Source organism: Triturus cristatus, chromosome 4_2 (assembly GCF_964204655.1).
Source record: "Triturus cristatus chromosome 4_2, aTriCri1.1, whole genome shotgun sequence".
In the NCBI taxonomy this organism is placed as follows: domain Eukaryota; kingdom Metazoa; phylum Chordata; class Amphibia; order Caudata; family Salamandridae; genus Triturus; species Triturus cristatus.
In genome coordinates this window covers 150231694-150249928 of record NC_140586.1, presented here as the reverse complement: position 1 = coordinate 150249928, position 18235 = coordinate 150231694, and the positions used below count along the sequence as shown (strand labels likewise).

At 41.2% G+C, this 18235-nt stretch overlaps 1 protein-coding gene across 2 annotated transcripts in view; it reads right to left on the bottom strand.

The window, feature by feature from the left end:
• Positions 1–917: 917 nt before the first annotated feature.
• LOC146833212 (aquaporin-5-like) overlaps positions 918–18235 on the bottom strand; it is a 102764-nt gene continuing 85446 nt past the window's right edge. The window contains exons 3-4 of one of the 2 annotated variants that reach the window (XM_085600867.1): positions 12092–12172; positions 920–1983 (exon numbers count right to left, since the gene is read on the bottom strand). In XM_085600867.1, the coding sequence (XP_085456993.1) occupies positions 1843–1983; positions 12092–12172 (222 nt within the window). In that variant the 3' untranslated portion in view covers positions 920–1842. Of the gene's footprint in view, positions 1984–12091; positions 12173–18235 lie in introns of both variants that reach the window. The other variant, XM_085600868.1, reaches the window with a different exon arrangement.

Below are 18235 nucleotides of genomic sequence, written 5' to 3'. Positions count from 1 at the left end.
GGAGATGGAGACACATTCAAAAATAAGTAATGGGATGATGAAAAGTGATCTGATTAATAATATTGGCAATAAGTATTCAAACCTCTTTTGGTATTTGATTTAGATCTTGCTGCTGCAATGGATGTATGACGTTACAACGCATACTTTTACAACGCATGCACTTACAACGCAATTTTTACAACGTAACATCCACTACAACGCATTCCATTACATCGCATGACACTACAACGCATTTTTAAAAACTACCCTTACAACGCATTCCATTACATCGCATACTACCTTTACAACGCATACCATTACAACGCATAATATTACATTGCATTTAAGGTAAGTGTTGGATAGTATAGGGGTAAAAATTACTATTCTCACTCCAGGGGGTGCAACAGTAGGGTAAGTGTTGGATAGTATAGGGGTAAAAATTACTATTCTAACTCCAGGGGGTGCAACAGTAGGGTAAGTGTTGGATAGTGTAGGGGTAAAAATTACTATTCTAACTCCAGGGGGTGCAACAGTAGGGTAAGTGTTGGATAGTATAGGGGTAAAAATTACTATTCTAACTCCAGGGGGTGCAACAGTAGGGTAAGTGTTGGATAGTGTAGGGGTAAAAATTACTATTCTAACTCCAGGGGGTGCAACAGTAGGGTAAGTGTTGGATAGTATAGGGGTAAAAATTACTATTCTAACTCCAGGGGGTGCAACAGTAGGGTAAGTGTTGGATAGTGTAGGGGTAAAAATTACTATTCTAACTCCAGGGGGTGCAACAGTAGGGTAAGTGTTGGATAGTGTAGGGGTAAAAATTACTATTCTAACTCCAGGGGGTGCAACAGTAGGGTAAGTGTTGGATAGTGTAGGGGTTTTACCCCTATACTATCCAATACTTACCTTAAATGCAATGTAATATTATGCGTTGTAATGGTATGCGTTGTAAAGGTAGTATGCGATGTAATGGAATGCGTTGTAAAGGTAGTTTTTAAAAATGCGTTGTAGTGTCATGCGATGTAATGGAATGCGTTGTAGTGGATGTTGCGTTGTAAAAATTGCGTTGTAAGTGTAGTGCGTTGTAAAAGTTGCGTTGTAAAGGTTGTTCCCCTGCTGCAATATGCTAATGGTTAAAGGATCTGCACTGACGCCGAACACTGGCACACTTGTCAGAATTTCCTCCTTGGAAAGTCTATTTCAACTAACTGCAATGTGAAGTGTTAAATGTTTTAAAATCAGCCCCGTCAGTATGAAACTATACACTATTGTGACAAATGTGAACATATCAGCCATTTCTTTCTTGCGTTGGTTAAGAGACTTATATGCCACGGAAGAGGATTATTTGGTAATACTTTCCTATCTTTTACCTACATCAGTGTATTTTCATTCAAAATGGTGTTTCAAGGGCCGGTCCACCGACTTAGATGGCCCTATTTGCTAGAAACGAATGTGGTTATGCAGGCAGCATAGATTTATTTATGCCTTTGATTCCTGGGATGCCAATGCTTGGTAGATCATTGTGACTGTGTTAGCTTGCTTTGCACTTTTCTATCCAATCTGCTCTTTCCCTTCAACTGTCCACCAGTGTCTCCGTTCTGGCTTAGTTCTGAACATTTTGTGTCTTGACATTAAATACTGATCTTAGAATCGGGTAGCATGAGGTAGGGGTAGTGCAATTTTTTATGGTAAAAAGGAAGTGATCGTGGATATCTGAATTAAGACAAGTATTTTCCTGTGCACCTGCCACAGGTAACAGATGTTAGTTTACGGTAGCACAAGTCTTGCTTCCTAAGTCTTACTTCCCATGTGAACTTTTATTACACTAGTTTTTTTTTAAAGTTCGGTTAATCAATTTCCCCATAGCTATAAGCACTCTTCTGGAGCTTTAAGGGTTCCTTTCAGGATGCCGAACTTTTCCGTTGCCGTCTGCTTGATTGGGCACAAGAGGTAGTTATATACCAGGGATGCCAAGATTCCACCGATGATGGGCCCCACCCAGAAGACCTGTAGAAACAGAAAAAACATGTTTTATTCTAAAAAAAACTTCTATCTCTCTTTTTAGACCTACCAACAGCACCACAGTCATCTGCCTTTCTCTTTAGACTACAAATTCATTTCCACGTTTCTCAGAAGTCCACCTCTGTTTTTGTCTGTCACTTCCCTCCACATATTGATCACAGTCACCCAATTCTCCCTATGTTCCTCATACTCATTTTTGTTTTTGGAAGTCATCAATTTCTCTTCTCTGCTACCATCATTCCTCACTTGTCATCACCTGTGGCCATACAACGCTTTTACCTGTCAGTATCTCTCAATGCAAATGTTACACTTTATTACATCTACATAGGCCAGTTAGGAGGACATATGGGACTGTACATATTTCCTTTCCTTTCAGATCTGATCTGCACCACCTGTCTCTGACCGGGCCTGATTTTCTTTTTTATACTATACATTGTTGGATCATACATAATAAAGACCCTCATATATAATTCAACCTCGTGTTCCAGCTTTAACATTAATTAATTGATTAATATAACACTGTGTTGTACTAGATTACTATCACCTCTCCACTGTGGAGATTGCGTGAGCACTCACTTATCTTAAAGATTTATGTGAGTTTTGTGGGTTCCCACATTAGCATAAGTAGGTTGCAAAACTAGTTTTCTGGGCCTAATTGACATCTGAGGAAATATGGCTTTTTTATGGACTACAGGGTGTGCTTAGCTTCTCTCTCTGGCTCTGTTTTTCATTTTCGGAAAATAGGTGAAAATGCGCTCTGTTCCCCATGTGTTGTTTATTGGCGCTGTAACAATGAATGCGCTTTGCTGGATGATGCATTCTAACTGTACCTACTTCTGTAGCAAGCCAAGGACTTCTCCTGTTCCTGGGAAGGTAGCTAGACAAAATATCGAGTTCAAAATATCAGAAGACAGAAATAACGTAAATAAATATTGTGATAAAATAATATCGTAATGTCAATGTACTGTTATAATGAATATTTTTGTGTGTAATATCGTTTTTAATAAAATCATTGTTTTTATTATCGGTTTCAGTAATATAGTTGAAAATGTAAAGGGGGTCATTACGATGGCGCATCGTTGCAGGGCTTGGGACCGGCTCCCTGTAAAGGGGCGGTCCCACACAAGAGATTACGATGCGACTGCCACGGTGGCGGTCGCATTGTGTATCTCTAACATTGCGACGTGTGCTGCTGGCTGCAGCACCCACCTCAATGTTAAAGTGCCATGCCGTGCATTTCCCAACACTACGTGGCAGGCACCACACAGTGCCTGCCACTTAGTGCAGGGACATGTAGGGGGTACCACAGATACCCCCCAGTGCACCCCCCACCCCAGGGGGGCCTGCACTGGGCCCCCAAATACAACCCTCGCCAGCCTGTGAACGGCGGTTCCACCGCCATACACCGGCTGGCGGGGTGCAACATTGTAATTTGGCAGATGGTGCCTGCTAGGCACCACCACCATTTTACGGATGCTGACCACTCTGCCAGGAAATCCGACCGCCCGCCACGGTCGAATTCCCCTAACCATCCTAATTTGGAAGGTGAAAATCACGGTCCGATGGCGGAAGGCGGTTGCGGGCCTTCCACCATCATAATGATCACCATAGTTTTTAATTATTTTAATGTGTTTTATTTAATATATTAATTTTATATTAATTTTATGTGTAACTATTGTTTGAATAATTGTTATGCATTTTTTAAATATAGATTGTAATTTTAAGTGATTTATAATTTTTTATTTGTTTTTGCGATTTATAGTGACATAGGGCGTTGTTGGGTTTGGAGGGGTATAAGACGGGAAGTTAATTAAGTATTAATATAGTACCAATAAATTATTCATTGTTAATTAATTATTTGATGTATTATTAATTATGTAAATTGCTTAATACTGATTAATTTTCGTTATATTTCAGGTGCGTGCTGCTGAGTTTGAAGTGGTATAAGGTGGGCATCCTGGGACCCATCCACAGGTCTTTTTGCAGCAGAGAAATTGCAGTGGATCCATATGATCCGTTCTGACTACGATGCCCAGTATTCCTTGCTCGTTCACGCACGAGCGGTCCATACAGGGCGGGAAATCGTGTGCATATCAAGACGTCAGGACGTGCATTTTCAACATTGTCCACGCCTCTGAGGAAGAAGTTTTACTTCGAAACGCGTCAGGCAATAAGGACGCTGTTGGACTGCCTAAGCTAGCGGGTTGCTGGTACCACTTGTACCATTAAAGGGTTTTTACACCATGACGGCGTCAGAGTGCTCCCTACATCAGGGCAACCTCAAGAGCAACAATTAATAGCGGCGGTCCGGCCGCTGGGAGAGCACCACCTCAATATCGTTGGGGGCCCGGAGAACTAAAATATGCTGGTTTTCACCAGGAGACGCTGTGCTGGATTAATGGTGGGACCAGCATCCTGGGACCCATCCACGGGTCTTTTTGCAGCAGAGAAATTGCAGTGGATCCATATGATCCGTTCTGACTACGATGCCCAGCATTCCTTGCTCGTTCACGCATGAGCGGTCCATACAAGGTGGGACATCGTGTGCATATCAAGACGTCAGGACGTGCATTTTCAACATTGTCCACGCCTCTGAGGAAGAAGTTTTACTTCGAAACGCATCAGGCAATAAGGTTACTTTTGAACTGCCTAAGCTAGCGGGGTGCTACCACTTGTACCATTAAAGGGTTTTTATACCATGACGGCGCCAGAGTGCTCCCTACATCAGGGCAACCTCAGGAGCAACTATATATATATGGATAAGCCCATTGAGGAAATGCTATTTTAGTAAAAGTACAATGGCTGAAGGAAGGGATTCGTAGTGAGGGAATCTTCACTACGATCGTGCTGGAGCCCGGGCATTCTCACCAGACGCACATGGAATATCAGCACCATGCTAAGATTGTTCAACACATGCCTGCATGAGTAAAGAACATTAATGAAACATGGATGCACGCAAAACTGTACTTTTAAAATCTTTAACTAAAAAACGAAAATGGATTTATTAAGATCCTGAACAGTACTTTGAATACCAGTGCAGTGCACCATGGGGATTGTATTTTTGTAACAGCAAGTCATGTGACCTTACGACTTTAAAGCACGCACGTATGCATTTTGCAAGCTAATGAACCCCACCTGTGATCAAGGCAGAAGTTATGCCGAAACGCGTAAGGAAATGGGGGAATCCTTTGCGCTGCTATGCTGGTGAATAAATGCCTGCTCCTCCAGTATTGGGCCTCTTTGTGGTGTGATGTTGGATTTTGACGGGCTGCTCCGTGCCCGTTGTCAGAGGCCGCCCTGTAGGGTCGGGGGCTCCATGGCTCGGAGGCTTGTTTGGAATTAAATTACTGGAGCATGACCCACTCGCCACTGTAAGCCCATTGAGGAAATGCTATTTTAGTAAAAGTACAATGGCTGAAGGAAGGGATTCGTAGTGAGGGAATCTTCACTACGATCGTGCTGGAGCCCGGGCATTCTCACCAGACGCACATGGAATATCAGCACCATGCTAAGATTGTTCAACACATGCCTGCGTGAGTAAAGAACATTAATGAAACATGGATGCACGCAAAACTGTACTTTTAAAATCTTTAACTAAAAAACGAAAATGGATTTATTAAGATCCTGAACAGTACTTTGAATACCAGTGCAGTGCACCATGGGGATTGTATTTTTGTAACAGCAAGTCATGTGACCTTACGACTTTAAAGCACGCACGTATGCATTTTGCAAGCTAATGAACCCCACCTGTGATCAAGGCAGAAGTTATGCCGAAACGCGTAAAGAAATGGGGGAATCCTTTGCGCTGCTATGCTGGTGAATAAATGCCTGCTCCTCCAGTATTGGGCCTCTTTGTGGTGTGATGTTGGATTTTGACGGGCTGCTCCGTGCCCGTTGTCAGAGGCCGCCCTGTAGGGTCGGGGGCTCCATGGCTCGGAGGCTTGTTTGGAATTAAATTACTGGAGCATGACCCACTCGCCACTGTAAGCCCATTGAGGAAATGCTATTTTAGTAAAAGTACAATGGCTGAAGGAAGGGATTCGTAGTGAGGGAATCTTCACTACGATCGTGCTGGAGCCCGGGCATTCTCACCAGACGCACATGGAATATCAGCACCATGCTAAGATTGTTCAACACATGCCTGCGTGAGTAAAGAACATTAATGAAACATGGATGCACGCAAAACTGTACTTTTAAAATCTTTAACTAAAAAACGAAAATGGATTTATTAAGATCCTGAACAGTACTTTGAATACCAGTGCAGTGCACCATGGGGATTGTATTTTTGTAACAGCAAGTCATGTGACCTTACGACTTTAAAGCATGCACGTATGCATTTTGCAAGCTAATGAACCCCACCTGTGATCAAGGCAGAAGTTATGCCGAAACGCGTAAGGAAATGGGGGAATCCTTTGCGCTGCTATGCTGGTGAATAAATGCCTGCTCCTCCAGTATTGGGCCTCTTTGTGGTGTGATGTTGGATTTTGACGGGCTGCTCCGTGCCCGTTGTCAGAGGCCGCCCTGTAGGGTCGGGGGCTCCATGGCTCGGAGGCTTGTTTGGAATACATATATATATATATATATATATATATATATATATATATATATATATATATATATATATATTCACTGAAAAAACCATAGGTTTCACCCATGTTATAGTTAGCTGGACATTTTACTCGTAAAAAACCAATGAAATTCCCCCGTTATAGTTAGTTCAGATAACTATAACTCGCGCACCCGCAATCCACTGCTGATGACGTCACATATTACATCACTCATGACATGGTCAGTGGCATCACTCATGACATCATCCTTGTGATAGAGTGGCGGTCGCGCGAGTTATAGTTATCTGAACTAACTATTACGGGGGAATTTCATTGTTTTTTTACGAGTAAAATGTCCAGCTAACTATAACATGGGTGAAACCTATGGTTTTTTCAGTGAATTTGTAAGGTTTTTTAAATGCTATTTCCTAACTATAACGTGTGTGAAACCTATGTTTTTTTCAGTGAATTTCAAAGGTTTTTTAAATGCTAATTCCTAACTATAACGTGTGTGAAACCTATGGTTTTTTCAGTGAATTTCAAAGGTTTTTAAATGCTAAATTTGGATTTTTTAAATATATATTTTTATATATTTCTTTTATAAAAATTTCCCTATGTATACATTTATAAAATATCTGTATCCTTTAATTTTGTGTGGGTCATTTTTTTTTTACTTTGAATTTGGATAAAGTTGAACAGCATAGTTAATATCTTCTATTAACTTATGTCCACTTTATTTATTTATTTATTTTCTATAAATTTTTAGGGTGCGCGCACTGAGCGCGAACCTAGTACGTTTGCGTAATTTTTCATGTATGCAGGCATACGTTATCTACGTACGCATACATACGTTTTAGTGCGCGCTCGCAGCGCGCACCTAGTACGCATGCGTACGTTTTTTGTGTACGCATGCGTACGTTATATACGTACGCATACGTACGTTTTAGTACGCGCTCGCAGCACGCACCCAGTACGCATGCGTACGTACGCATGCGTCGTACGTGCTCCACGCGCTACACTCGCGTATACACGTAGAGTACGCACGCTAACGTTCGCGTATGCGCGCGTGCTGCGTATGCGCGTTACGTCCGCGCATAATACTTATGCACATGCGCACGTACACGTCCGCGCATGCGTAATTGCACGGTGCGCGCTCTGAGCTTGCTCCGTGCGCGCACCTCGGGTTATGTGATTAATAAAACAACACTTTTAATTGGTTTTCATTACTTTCAGTTTCAGATTGTTTCAACACCACACCCAATCCCCTCATGGCAAGTCATGTGATCAAGAAACATCACTTTTCATTGGTTCAAAGTACATTCAGTTCCAGATTCTTCCAAAACTCCACCCACTCCCCTCATTATTAGTTCTGATTCCCTTGGAGAAGGAGCTACTCTGTTTTTGGGAGACAATGGCAGAGCACCAGCCACCTTCTCAGAGTGAGCAGGACACTCTTGAGAGACAGAGGCAGAGGAAGCAGAAAGACTCCTTTATATGGCAGTTTTTCACTTTTCGTGAGGGACAAAAGAAGGTGAATGCACCACAGGTCACCTGCACACTGTGTCACCGCACCTTGTCACGTGGGAATGCTAATAAGAAGTACTCTTTTAGTATTCACACTATGATGAGGCACGTTGAGGCAATGCATCCTGTGACTTTTCATCAAGCTTCTGGAGCAAACCCTCCACCTGCTCAGCCGATGACATCTGCAGCAGCTCAGCCGAGCACATCTTCGGCAGCTCAGCCGAGCACGTCTTCTGCAATGGTGCCTTCACCTTCTAACACACCTCTGGATATTCGTCCTTGTTTTGGGAGGATGAGTACACGGTGCATGGATTGTGCTACTCTTATTACTATGAGTGAGAGCAGTATTGATCTCATTCAGAGGAAATTTGAGGAGCACCCTTGCACTAGACCATAGTTTTTTTTTTCCCGTTTTTCTCTTCCTCTGCACCCTGCGCGCACCCAATGACGTTTTTTAAAAAACAAACATTTTTTTCTACTTTAGTCTTGATTTTTATTTCTATTTTTTTTTATGTTTTTTTTTTCGGGTGCGCGCAGAGTGCGCGCACCTCGTGATGTTTTAAAAAAAAATTAAAATCTTTTTTTTTGCCCTTCGTGGTCCTACTGTGACCCCCTGACAATGGCTAGGGGGTCAAGAACTCCCTACTCTGCCCCCTATTCACGTTCTCCACCTTTCCTTTTCAGTGCGACAGACAAAATGGCGGCCGAAACTTCCTGATTTTGACCGATTCGAATGTTTACTGACATCTAACAACCAATCAGAATTACGCTCACGCACAGCAGGGTGCGCGCACAGGCCTTGCTCAGTGCGCGCACCCTGCGCGCGTATAGATATTGATATGCTTTTAAATGCTATTTTCTCAGGAAATACTGAACAGATTTACACAATTGTGTTCAGCCGTTCGGCCTGTAGCTGTGTCTAAAGGTCCTATGGAAAAATGCATGGGGAAAACGCGTTTTGGGACCCCCTTTTTTCTCGGCCCCCGCTTGACGAATCACCCCAAGACTTTCAGGGTAGAAGCTGAACGGAGCGCCCCATTAGTTTTGAAAATTTCGCGAGGATTCGTCAACTGGCGCCAAAGTTATTCAAAATAGAATTTTGAGATTTCCTATGGAAACACGGTCCTAACTATAACTATCTACTGGCGACTGCCAGTAGATTATATATATATATATATATATATATATATATATATATATATATATATATATATATATATATATATATATATATATATATATATATATATATTAATGTTTATATTAAGAGGTTTTTTTTTTCTACATAAATAGAGTTATTCATATATGTAATTCGTTTAAAGTGAGGTTCTTCCCCTAACCCTTCCGAAGTCCAACATTTTCCTTACTGTTGCGCTGACTGGATTAGGAATAGTAAATCTAACCCCTCCGAAGTCTAACGCTTTCCCTGTTATTGCTTACACTGGAGTGGGAATAGTACATTTTCACCCCTCCAAAGTACAATGCTTTCCCTACCGGTGAGCTGACTCGAGTGGGAATAGTACATATAGCCACTCCAAAGTTCAACGCTTTCCCTACTGTTGCACTGCTTGGAGTGGGAATAGTAATTTAATCACTGTGAAGTCTTATGCTTTCTCTACTGTTGCTTAGGCTGGAATGGGAATAGTCAATTGAACCCCTCCAAAGTCCAACACTTTCCTATTGTTGTGCAGATGAGAGTAGGAATAGTAAATGTAACCACTCCGAAGTTTAATCCTTTCCCTACTGTTGCATAACCTAGTGTGGGAATAGCATATGTGTGTGTATGTGTGTATTGGTGTGTGTGTGTGTGTTTATATAAATATATTTATATGTATATATATGTATATGTATAGATATATAAACACATACATACACATGTATATATATTTTTATTAGTGGGATATGTTTAATTTTCATAATATTACAGTTGTATATTATAACATTTAAGATGTACTACTTTAAACTGTGCCTATATAATATAAATATACATTTGTATATGTTTTTGGACGATATTTGTGTCGGTGATTTTTTTTTCTGTGTCTGTACTTACCATTATAAGTATAGGAACACAATATTGTGACACACTATATTATTGATTTAATATTTGTGTCAACAATGTTTTACCGCAACATTGTGTCAGTGATCCTCCTGTGATCCCCCTGTGGATAATTCTGAAGCATCTATTGTGTTGAATGTATGCAAAGCTTTGCTGGCAGTTCCTTGTATGTTGGTGAAAGGACGTGCTTGACTATTAATTTTAGGTGTGTTCCTAAAGTGAGCCTGTGTTACTTAACACAATTTCTACAATGTTGACTGGTTTCTATAGAGGTATCGGTATTCGCACAGTCCATGGTGCCACTTCTGATCATGCAAATGGCATGATTCTCTACCGATGAGAATTTATAAAATGCACTGTTTTGGAGATATATTCAAGACTTTCCTTGCCTCTTGAATTGAGGCAGACTTCATGTCTGTCCTCTTATTCACACTATACTTTAACATTTCTCTTGACTTGTTATGTATTGATTCTGATTTGAATTAACTAGCTAATCCTTGCCTTCTGTAATGATTTTTAAATGAAAATAAACATTCATGGTTTGGACTTTGAATTTTGTCCCTCGCATGTTTTCTTGTGTCGATTTTCCTTTATTTGACTGGGGCCCTTGTCCTTCTGCACTCACACAGTGAGTCCCTGTTATTAGTTTGAAGTAGGAAGTGCCAACATTTGTACTGCTCATGTGCTGAGAAGCTTAAATAAATGGCCAGACGCTGCACCCAACAAGCTAGCAACCACATTTGTCTAATCTTTTTGGCCATCTGGTTTGCTCAATCTACTTATGGCCCCATTCCTAGTTTTGGTGACTACTTTAGCCTCTGCTTGTTTCAGTGGGTATCATCTATGGGTATTGTTTTGTCTGCCAACCACAGGTTAATCCTTGAATGATTCTGTCATACTAAGATCAGCCCACCCCCTAGGTAAAATGCATTGAGATGATGAGCTGAACTTCAGGAAAACTGGCCAGCCAAAAGAATGAGGGAAATATTGACAGAGCATGAATCTTTCTACGGCAATAACTTTTTCATCAAAAAATGTGCTAAGAATTACCAATAGGTGTGAGTGCCACTTATAATTATTATGATGTATCATCGTTCTTAGGGTTGAAGAAGCTTTCTGGTTAGTCCCACTAGAGGATGCTTGTGCTCGTCAATCTTCAGGAGAAGCATAACATGGATCTGAACAAATCACCCAGGCTTGCCTCAGTTTGAGTTATTTCTTTACCATAAGCTACATGCTTGCTGCATTTCAATGAGTGCTGTATGCATTTGTAACTCAGTACTTTCATTATCTCACCATGTGAGTTTCCTCTATGCTGCCTTGAGAGCACCCCCTTTTGTTGGTTCCTATGCCCCAGAATGATGTTCCTTTTGCCTAGGCATGGGTGGTAAATTCCGTTCCGCTCGTGAAATTTGCGGAATTTGGGTAATTATGCGTTCCGCAGAGAACGCGAAATTGCCAAAAATTCCGCGGCTTCCTGGAATTTTTTGCTTGTTCACACTTTCAAAATGCGTGTTCGCAAGATATTTCTCCCCGAGCACGCAAACAGCATTCGCGAACAGGAAAAAAGCATCGCGAACGGGCGGAACAAGCAATTCCGCGTGTTTGCGGAACTCTGCGTGTTTGCAGAGATTTTTTACCGTTTCGCGGAGCTTTGCGTAGCGCGACTATGCAAATTCTGCCCACCCCTACTTTTGCCTTGAGCTGTATGCTCTAATTCCGTATTGGCTCAATTCTCCCTATATCTGAAAATTAATGCACCACTCTTTCCTGTCCTTGTTCTTCCTATGACTCAGTAGGAATGCATCTTGTCTTATGACTCAGCACTCCTTCTGTACCCATTTCATAAGGTTCTCTGCTGCATGTGCTTAATCTTGGGTGTTCAATTATACTCTGGTGATTGCCTAACTGTCTATGTACTGTCAGTGAGTTCTTGATGATTGTGTGCCTTTAGTGGACAGCTTACCCATTGGTTTGTGAATCGTTTCACAATTACTGCAGGGGACAAAGACCGAACCGGGTTCATGGAGCAACCAGTGTAGTATATCTGGTGAGACAACAAGTAAACATCATACATTTCTCTTGTATACTAAATACAGCAAGTATGGCAGAATTACTTTTGAACTACATTTTTCTTTTTTACCTGGTGGCTTGAGCACCTCATACTTTACAACATACCATGCTTCATGTGAAAAACATAAAGATAACAAGCACTGTGAGCTTCCCTGATAGCAAAAGCTCACAGATTTTGTTTAGCAAAATAAGAGGTTACAGGTTCATTTACATCACTCTATTTTGGAAGTATTTATAGCTATGAACTCATTATGCAACTAGTGCTCATACACTACTCCTGGAGTACAAAATGCATTACAAACAAATATGTTTTCTTGTCGTGGAGTGCACAATTTTGTGGATCTACTAGGAAGTTCACATGGATTAAGCTCCAACACAGACAGCATCTTTGCACCTGTCCTTGCTGATCAACATCTGCCATAAGGCAAACCTACTTGAGCTGTAAGAGAATCTTCTGACACAATTCCATGCAGTTCTCTTTGTGGAGAGAGGAAATGACCGCACTGGTAATTGTCTTGCCAATAGTTGACCATTCACACCAAGTGCTACCCAATTAACTTACAGAGATAGAAATTAACGGCATAAAAAGAGTTACCAGGTGTACCAAGGCTTACCCATTTTTTTGAAAATTCTCTGCATTTTTTACAGATAGGTGCAATATTTGTTTAGAACTATCTTGTTAGAGCTCTAGTCAGAGCGCCCTCCTGCCACCCGATTCTCTAACAGAAACCCACACTGTTCAACTTATAAAATTGGGTCTGAAGAAAAAGCTATGGTACATCACCTGTGCTTGATGAGGAATTGCCCCAAGGATGCAAGGCAGATCAAAAAGAATGGTCTTCTCCCTGGAGGCACCCACAATTACCAAAATGTTGCACTGATCATCCATTGATAGAGTTCCAACTCTTGCAAATATCACTGACCCACCACAGATGATGGCTACTTAATGTCTAGGTGGCAGCTAAGGGGGTTGGGGGGTGTAAACAAGGAGGAGATAAAAATGTATTTTAGAAGAGATCACTGCCTTCACCAAGTAAAACAAGCATTTTCAATGCCAATAGGTCTGGATTTAAAATAATGTTGTAAGGTAATGTGAAGTTTTACAAGTAGATTGTGTGGGGATATATACGGATTTGTGTAGAAGCTACGACCTTCAGAATAATATTGGTGTAGGTTAAAAGGTCAAGTGACAGTTGGAGTAAAAACACATGGAAAAGATGGAACGACTCCTGGTGGCTATCAGACCTATGACCCTCACCCACTCCCTCGACCATGCCAGAAACCTTGGAATCAGCATTGACAGCAAGCTCATCGTAAAATCAAAGATCAACGGCATCTCCTCCGCCTGCTTCCTCACTCTGCGCATGCTATGTAACATTTTCAAGTGGCTATTCCTTCACACTAAACGCAACATGACACAGGCCCTCATCACCAGCCTACTGGGCCACTGGAAGGTCCTCTACGTTAGAATTTCCATACTTCTTCCACAGAGACTTCAGACCACACAGAATGCTAGAGCCAGACTCATCCTTGGCCGTCCCCGACGAACCCACATCACACTCCACCTCAGGCAACTCCACTGGCTCCCCATACAGAAGAGATGCACAGTCAAGCTGCTGACCCACCCACACAGGCTCTACAGAACCAAGGACCCATCTTCCTTAACCACATCCTGAACTTCTATCAACCTTCGAGAAGACTACATTCCATTCGCTCTCATTTGCCCATGCACACTGAGCAAGCCATTTAAAGTGGCAATCCATCCTTAGAACAACAAATACCCATAATGGAGAAATGGGTTAAGCTACGTGAGGAGGCTGTGGGATCGGTATTCGATGAGGAGAGACCAGGAACGAGTGGTTCAAGCAAAGGCTTGCCGAGAGAGAGTGGCACACAAGGCAATGACACACAAAACAGTAATGCGCAAATTAGAAAAACTCAGGTGAACAGAAATCTCTAAGTGGTGGGAAATCCAGTCTCTGGCCAAAAATCTAAAGGTTGGGAGAGTACCTCGCGGATTAAGAATATTGATTGCTCCTACCTTCGAAAATCTAGATCCGGAGATGCTCCAAGAGTGGGCAAATAACAGCACGGAGTCCTCAAACAACATGATGCGGATTTTAGTAAAATACACCAAAAAGGATAGAGAGAAGATTTTAGATGAAATCAAACGTCTCCAACTTGAACTAAACAACTTGACAAACCTTGAAGGGATCAGCAACTTTGAAAAATAACTAGAAACCAAATTATGCAAATATGAAAAATCAATAAAGGAAAGGAAAGCAATAAAATTCACCAGGGATCGTCTAGATTATTAGAGGGGACACATTTTCACCTTCGCGAAACGATTTGATTCCCTGCACTGACAAAAATTTGCAATATGACAGCGCCAGCCAACAAGAACAGAGACAAAAGAAAGATGGCTGACACAAGCTCTGAGTGGAGCTCAGAGGTGGATACAGACCTCGAAGAGGGTGCAAGAGTAATTGAAAATACGGACAACCCCTCAATTGTAGTGGAAGAAATGCATTTTTTAGGACTGGATCAAAACATCAATGTCAGACAGAGACCACCAAGAAGGGGAAGAGGCTGGGGCTACAGAGGAAACGACAAAGAAGAAGGAGAAGGTATGGAGCTGCAGTCAGGAAGCAGGACAAAGAACAGCAAGTGGAACAAATAAAAATGAACTCTGCACCCATTGCTCTGATAAACCTATCAGATTTAGCCTTATCTGAAACTGAAATAAATATTCTGGTATTAGGTCTATCATATTGCAGATGAACAAACTTCAATTATGCACAGACCCGGATTGATTTCTTCAACTATGTGAGAAAATTGAAATTGAGGAAATATTTCAGCAACCAACCCAACAGGAAGAACCAGGTGGCAGAAAACCAGGAACATGGGACCATAAGCAATTTAGTAGTTGATGACCTCAATTTACTCAGGGACCTGGCTGAATTATACAGGACAAACGACAACCTAGACATGGAACCATCTTACAAAGACATTGCTGACAAACTAGGCTTGAAAATATATGGAACAAGCACAACTAAATTTAAGAAGAAATCGACCCTTATACCAGTCCTACTGATAGACTCAAATGATCTATTTTCTGATCAAGTGATCAAGAATTTGAAGGAACTTGCTAAGGAATCAAGAATGAATTTTAATAAAGACAAAAAAGAAGAAGAGAGAAACTATGAAAAAGTCATGGATAAGATAAAATCAAAATCTGATATTGTAATAAGACAATCTAACAAGGGGGGCAATGTTGTCCTATGGCCGTTGTGCAAATACAATTTGGAAGCAAGGCTACAGCTTAGTGATGTGGGATGTTATCAGCGAGTTTCACATAGCAATCTTCTGGAGGTACAAACCAAGTATTTTAAAGAACTGGCAAGGTGGAGAGGTATGGGGCTCATATCAGATTCAGAACATCAGTTGAAAATCAATAATCTAGTCACCCCGATATTGTACCTAATACCAAAGGTACATAAAGACCTGATATCCCCTCCTGGTAGGCCAATAAATTTGGCTATTGGAAGCCTTTTCGAAACTACCTCTAGATATTTGGACCATTTCCTGCATGACTTTGTTAAAGCCCTTCCATCTGATATCCAGGATACTGGGGACTTTTTGAGGAAACTGCATAGTGTACAGTGGGAAGAGGAAAGTCTACTAATAACTCTGGATGTAGCCTCACTGTACCCGAGCATAGCACATAAGGATGGATTAAGGGCTCTCAGACACTTCTTAGGCAGCAGACCATTGAATGTATACCAACACTCTGAAATGTTAATGCAGATGGGAGAACTGTATTTGGAAAATATTTTTTTTCTCTTTGGTATTGATACCTACAGACACCTCAGAGGAACGGCCTTGGGCACCTGCTTCACCCCCAGCTATACAAATCTTCACATGGGCTGGTGGGAGGAGCAGTTGCTCAGGGTCAAACATGAGAAGGAGAGGAAGGAGAACTTCAGGGTTTGGTGTAGATTTATTGAAGATTTATTCATCATATGAAAAGACCCTATAGACAGTGCAAATACATTCGTAGCAGCCCTCAATGATATTGTACTCAATTTGATTTTTACACGCACTATCAGTGTTTCTAATATACACTTTTTAGAGCTAGAAGTTGTTATAAGAAATTGCAATTTATATACACACACTTTTAGAAAACCCACTACGGGCAGTTCTATACTGCATTCAACCAGTTTCCACCCAAAAATATTGAAGTTGAGCATCCTGTACGCTGAGTAACTTCGCATGAAAAGAAATTGCAGTGAAGCCAGCGTGCTAATTCAAGCACAAACAGACTTGACAGAGAGATTTAAGGAAAGGGGCTACACCCAGGCAACACTCAGTCAAGCAGTAGAGAAGGTGGATAGATTATCATGACAAGAAATCCTTTTTGACAAGGAGAAAAAGAAGAAAACCAGTGATGTCCCCAAACAAGACACGAGAATGATAACCGGGTACAATGCCTATCATGCAAAGGTGAGAGACTGCATGATTAGGCACTGGTACCCGGTTAGGGGGGATCAAACTCTGAATAGTCTGGTCTCAAGCAAACCTTTAGATACCTATAGGAGAGCCAAATCAATGAGGCAGGAACTGCCAAACAGTAGCCCTGAGGTAACTGAAAGTGGAAACTGGCTGAAGGCCAACCCTGGTTTTTATAAGTGTTTCAAGTGCAAGGCCTGCAAACATGGAGTAAATAAGAAAGAAATTCAGTTGCCATTTATGAACAAACCATGGAGGATCCCTTGGTTTTTTAATTGCAAGAGTGACCATGTGGTGTACGTGCTACAATTCACATGTCCCTTGACCTATGTGGGCAGTACTATCCACATGGCCCATATTAGAATCCTCCAGCATCTAAGGGCAGTTAAGAATACGGACCAATCTTATCCAATGGCCCGACACATTAATGATACCCATGGAGGCAGAGTTGAAGACTTGTCATACTTTGTAGTGGACTTTGTTCCCAAAAAGAGACGGGGTGGGAACCGCAAGGCAAGCTTGAGAAAACTGGAATCCTGTTACAGTCTGATGTTTGATTGTAAAACCCTTAATGGTCTGAACTCTGATGAAGAGTTATATGTCCATCTGGTTTAAGAAACACAAAAAAATGAACAATGATTAGAACTCATCCTCTTCGAGAGTAGAACCCATAAGAGAAGCAAAGAGCACAAACAATTGCAAGGATATATTAAGGAAGTAGTCCACATTTTTATAGCTTTTTAGATCTGTATATTTTAATTAGACAGTGGTTTGTACCAAGACAATGGAAATATAGCTTGAAGTTGACAAAGGACCTAAGGGTATAATTCGCCTTGGGATAACTGATGATAAGGAAGGGAATAAAGGAAAAAACATTTAGCTTTTTTACATGTTTTTTAATATTGTAAACTTGCCACTATATGTTTTATCATTTGCAAAGAGTTAGTGAGGGAATAGTCTTGCACTAGGAGCACATGCACTTTACTGTATTCAGAAATTAGACTGCTAATGTTTGCACAAACTTCCAGGAGTTATTGACTCATGGTATTTGATGCTGCTAATATTTCGGACTTTGTCCGATAATGCACTGACACTTTATAACAGTAATTTGCACTAGGCACTAGCACTTTCTCCCAAGGATTTAACTTGAGCAGGATTGATGGATAGTACTGTCTGGATTTTACTTAGAAAATATGTATACCAACTACTGTACATTAAGAAGAGGGTAATTCCAATAAAAAGGTTACAGATATGAAATGAAGTCTATGACTTAGCACTAGCACTTTAGAATGATAAATTCGTGATATTAGCACTTGCACTTTATTGCTTAACTGTTTATTGAACAATAATAGTTCTCGCTGTTCTGAGATGGATAGCGTAACTCATTAGCACTTGCACTTTTATCAGTAGATCTTGATGAGATGAAACAGGAATTGTGTTTCGTCTTAAATGTGTCCAAAATTGTTAGGATTGCCACCTTGCTGGTAGTATGGAAAAAAGCAAACAGTTATAGACGCCAGTTCACGCA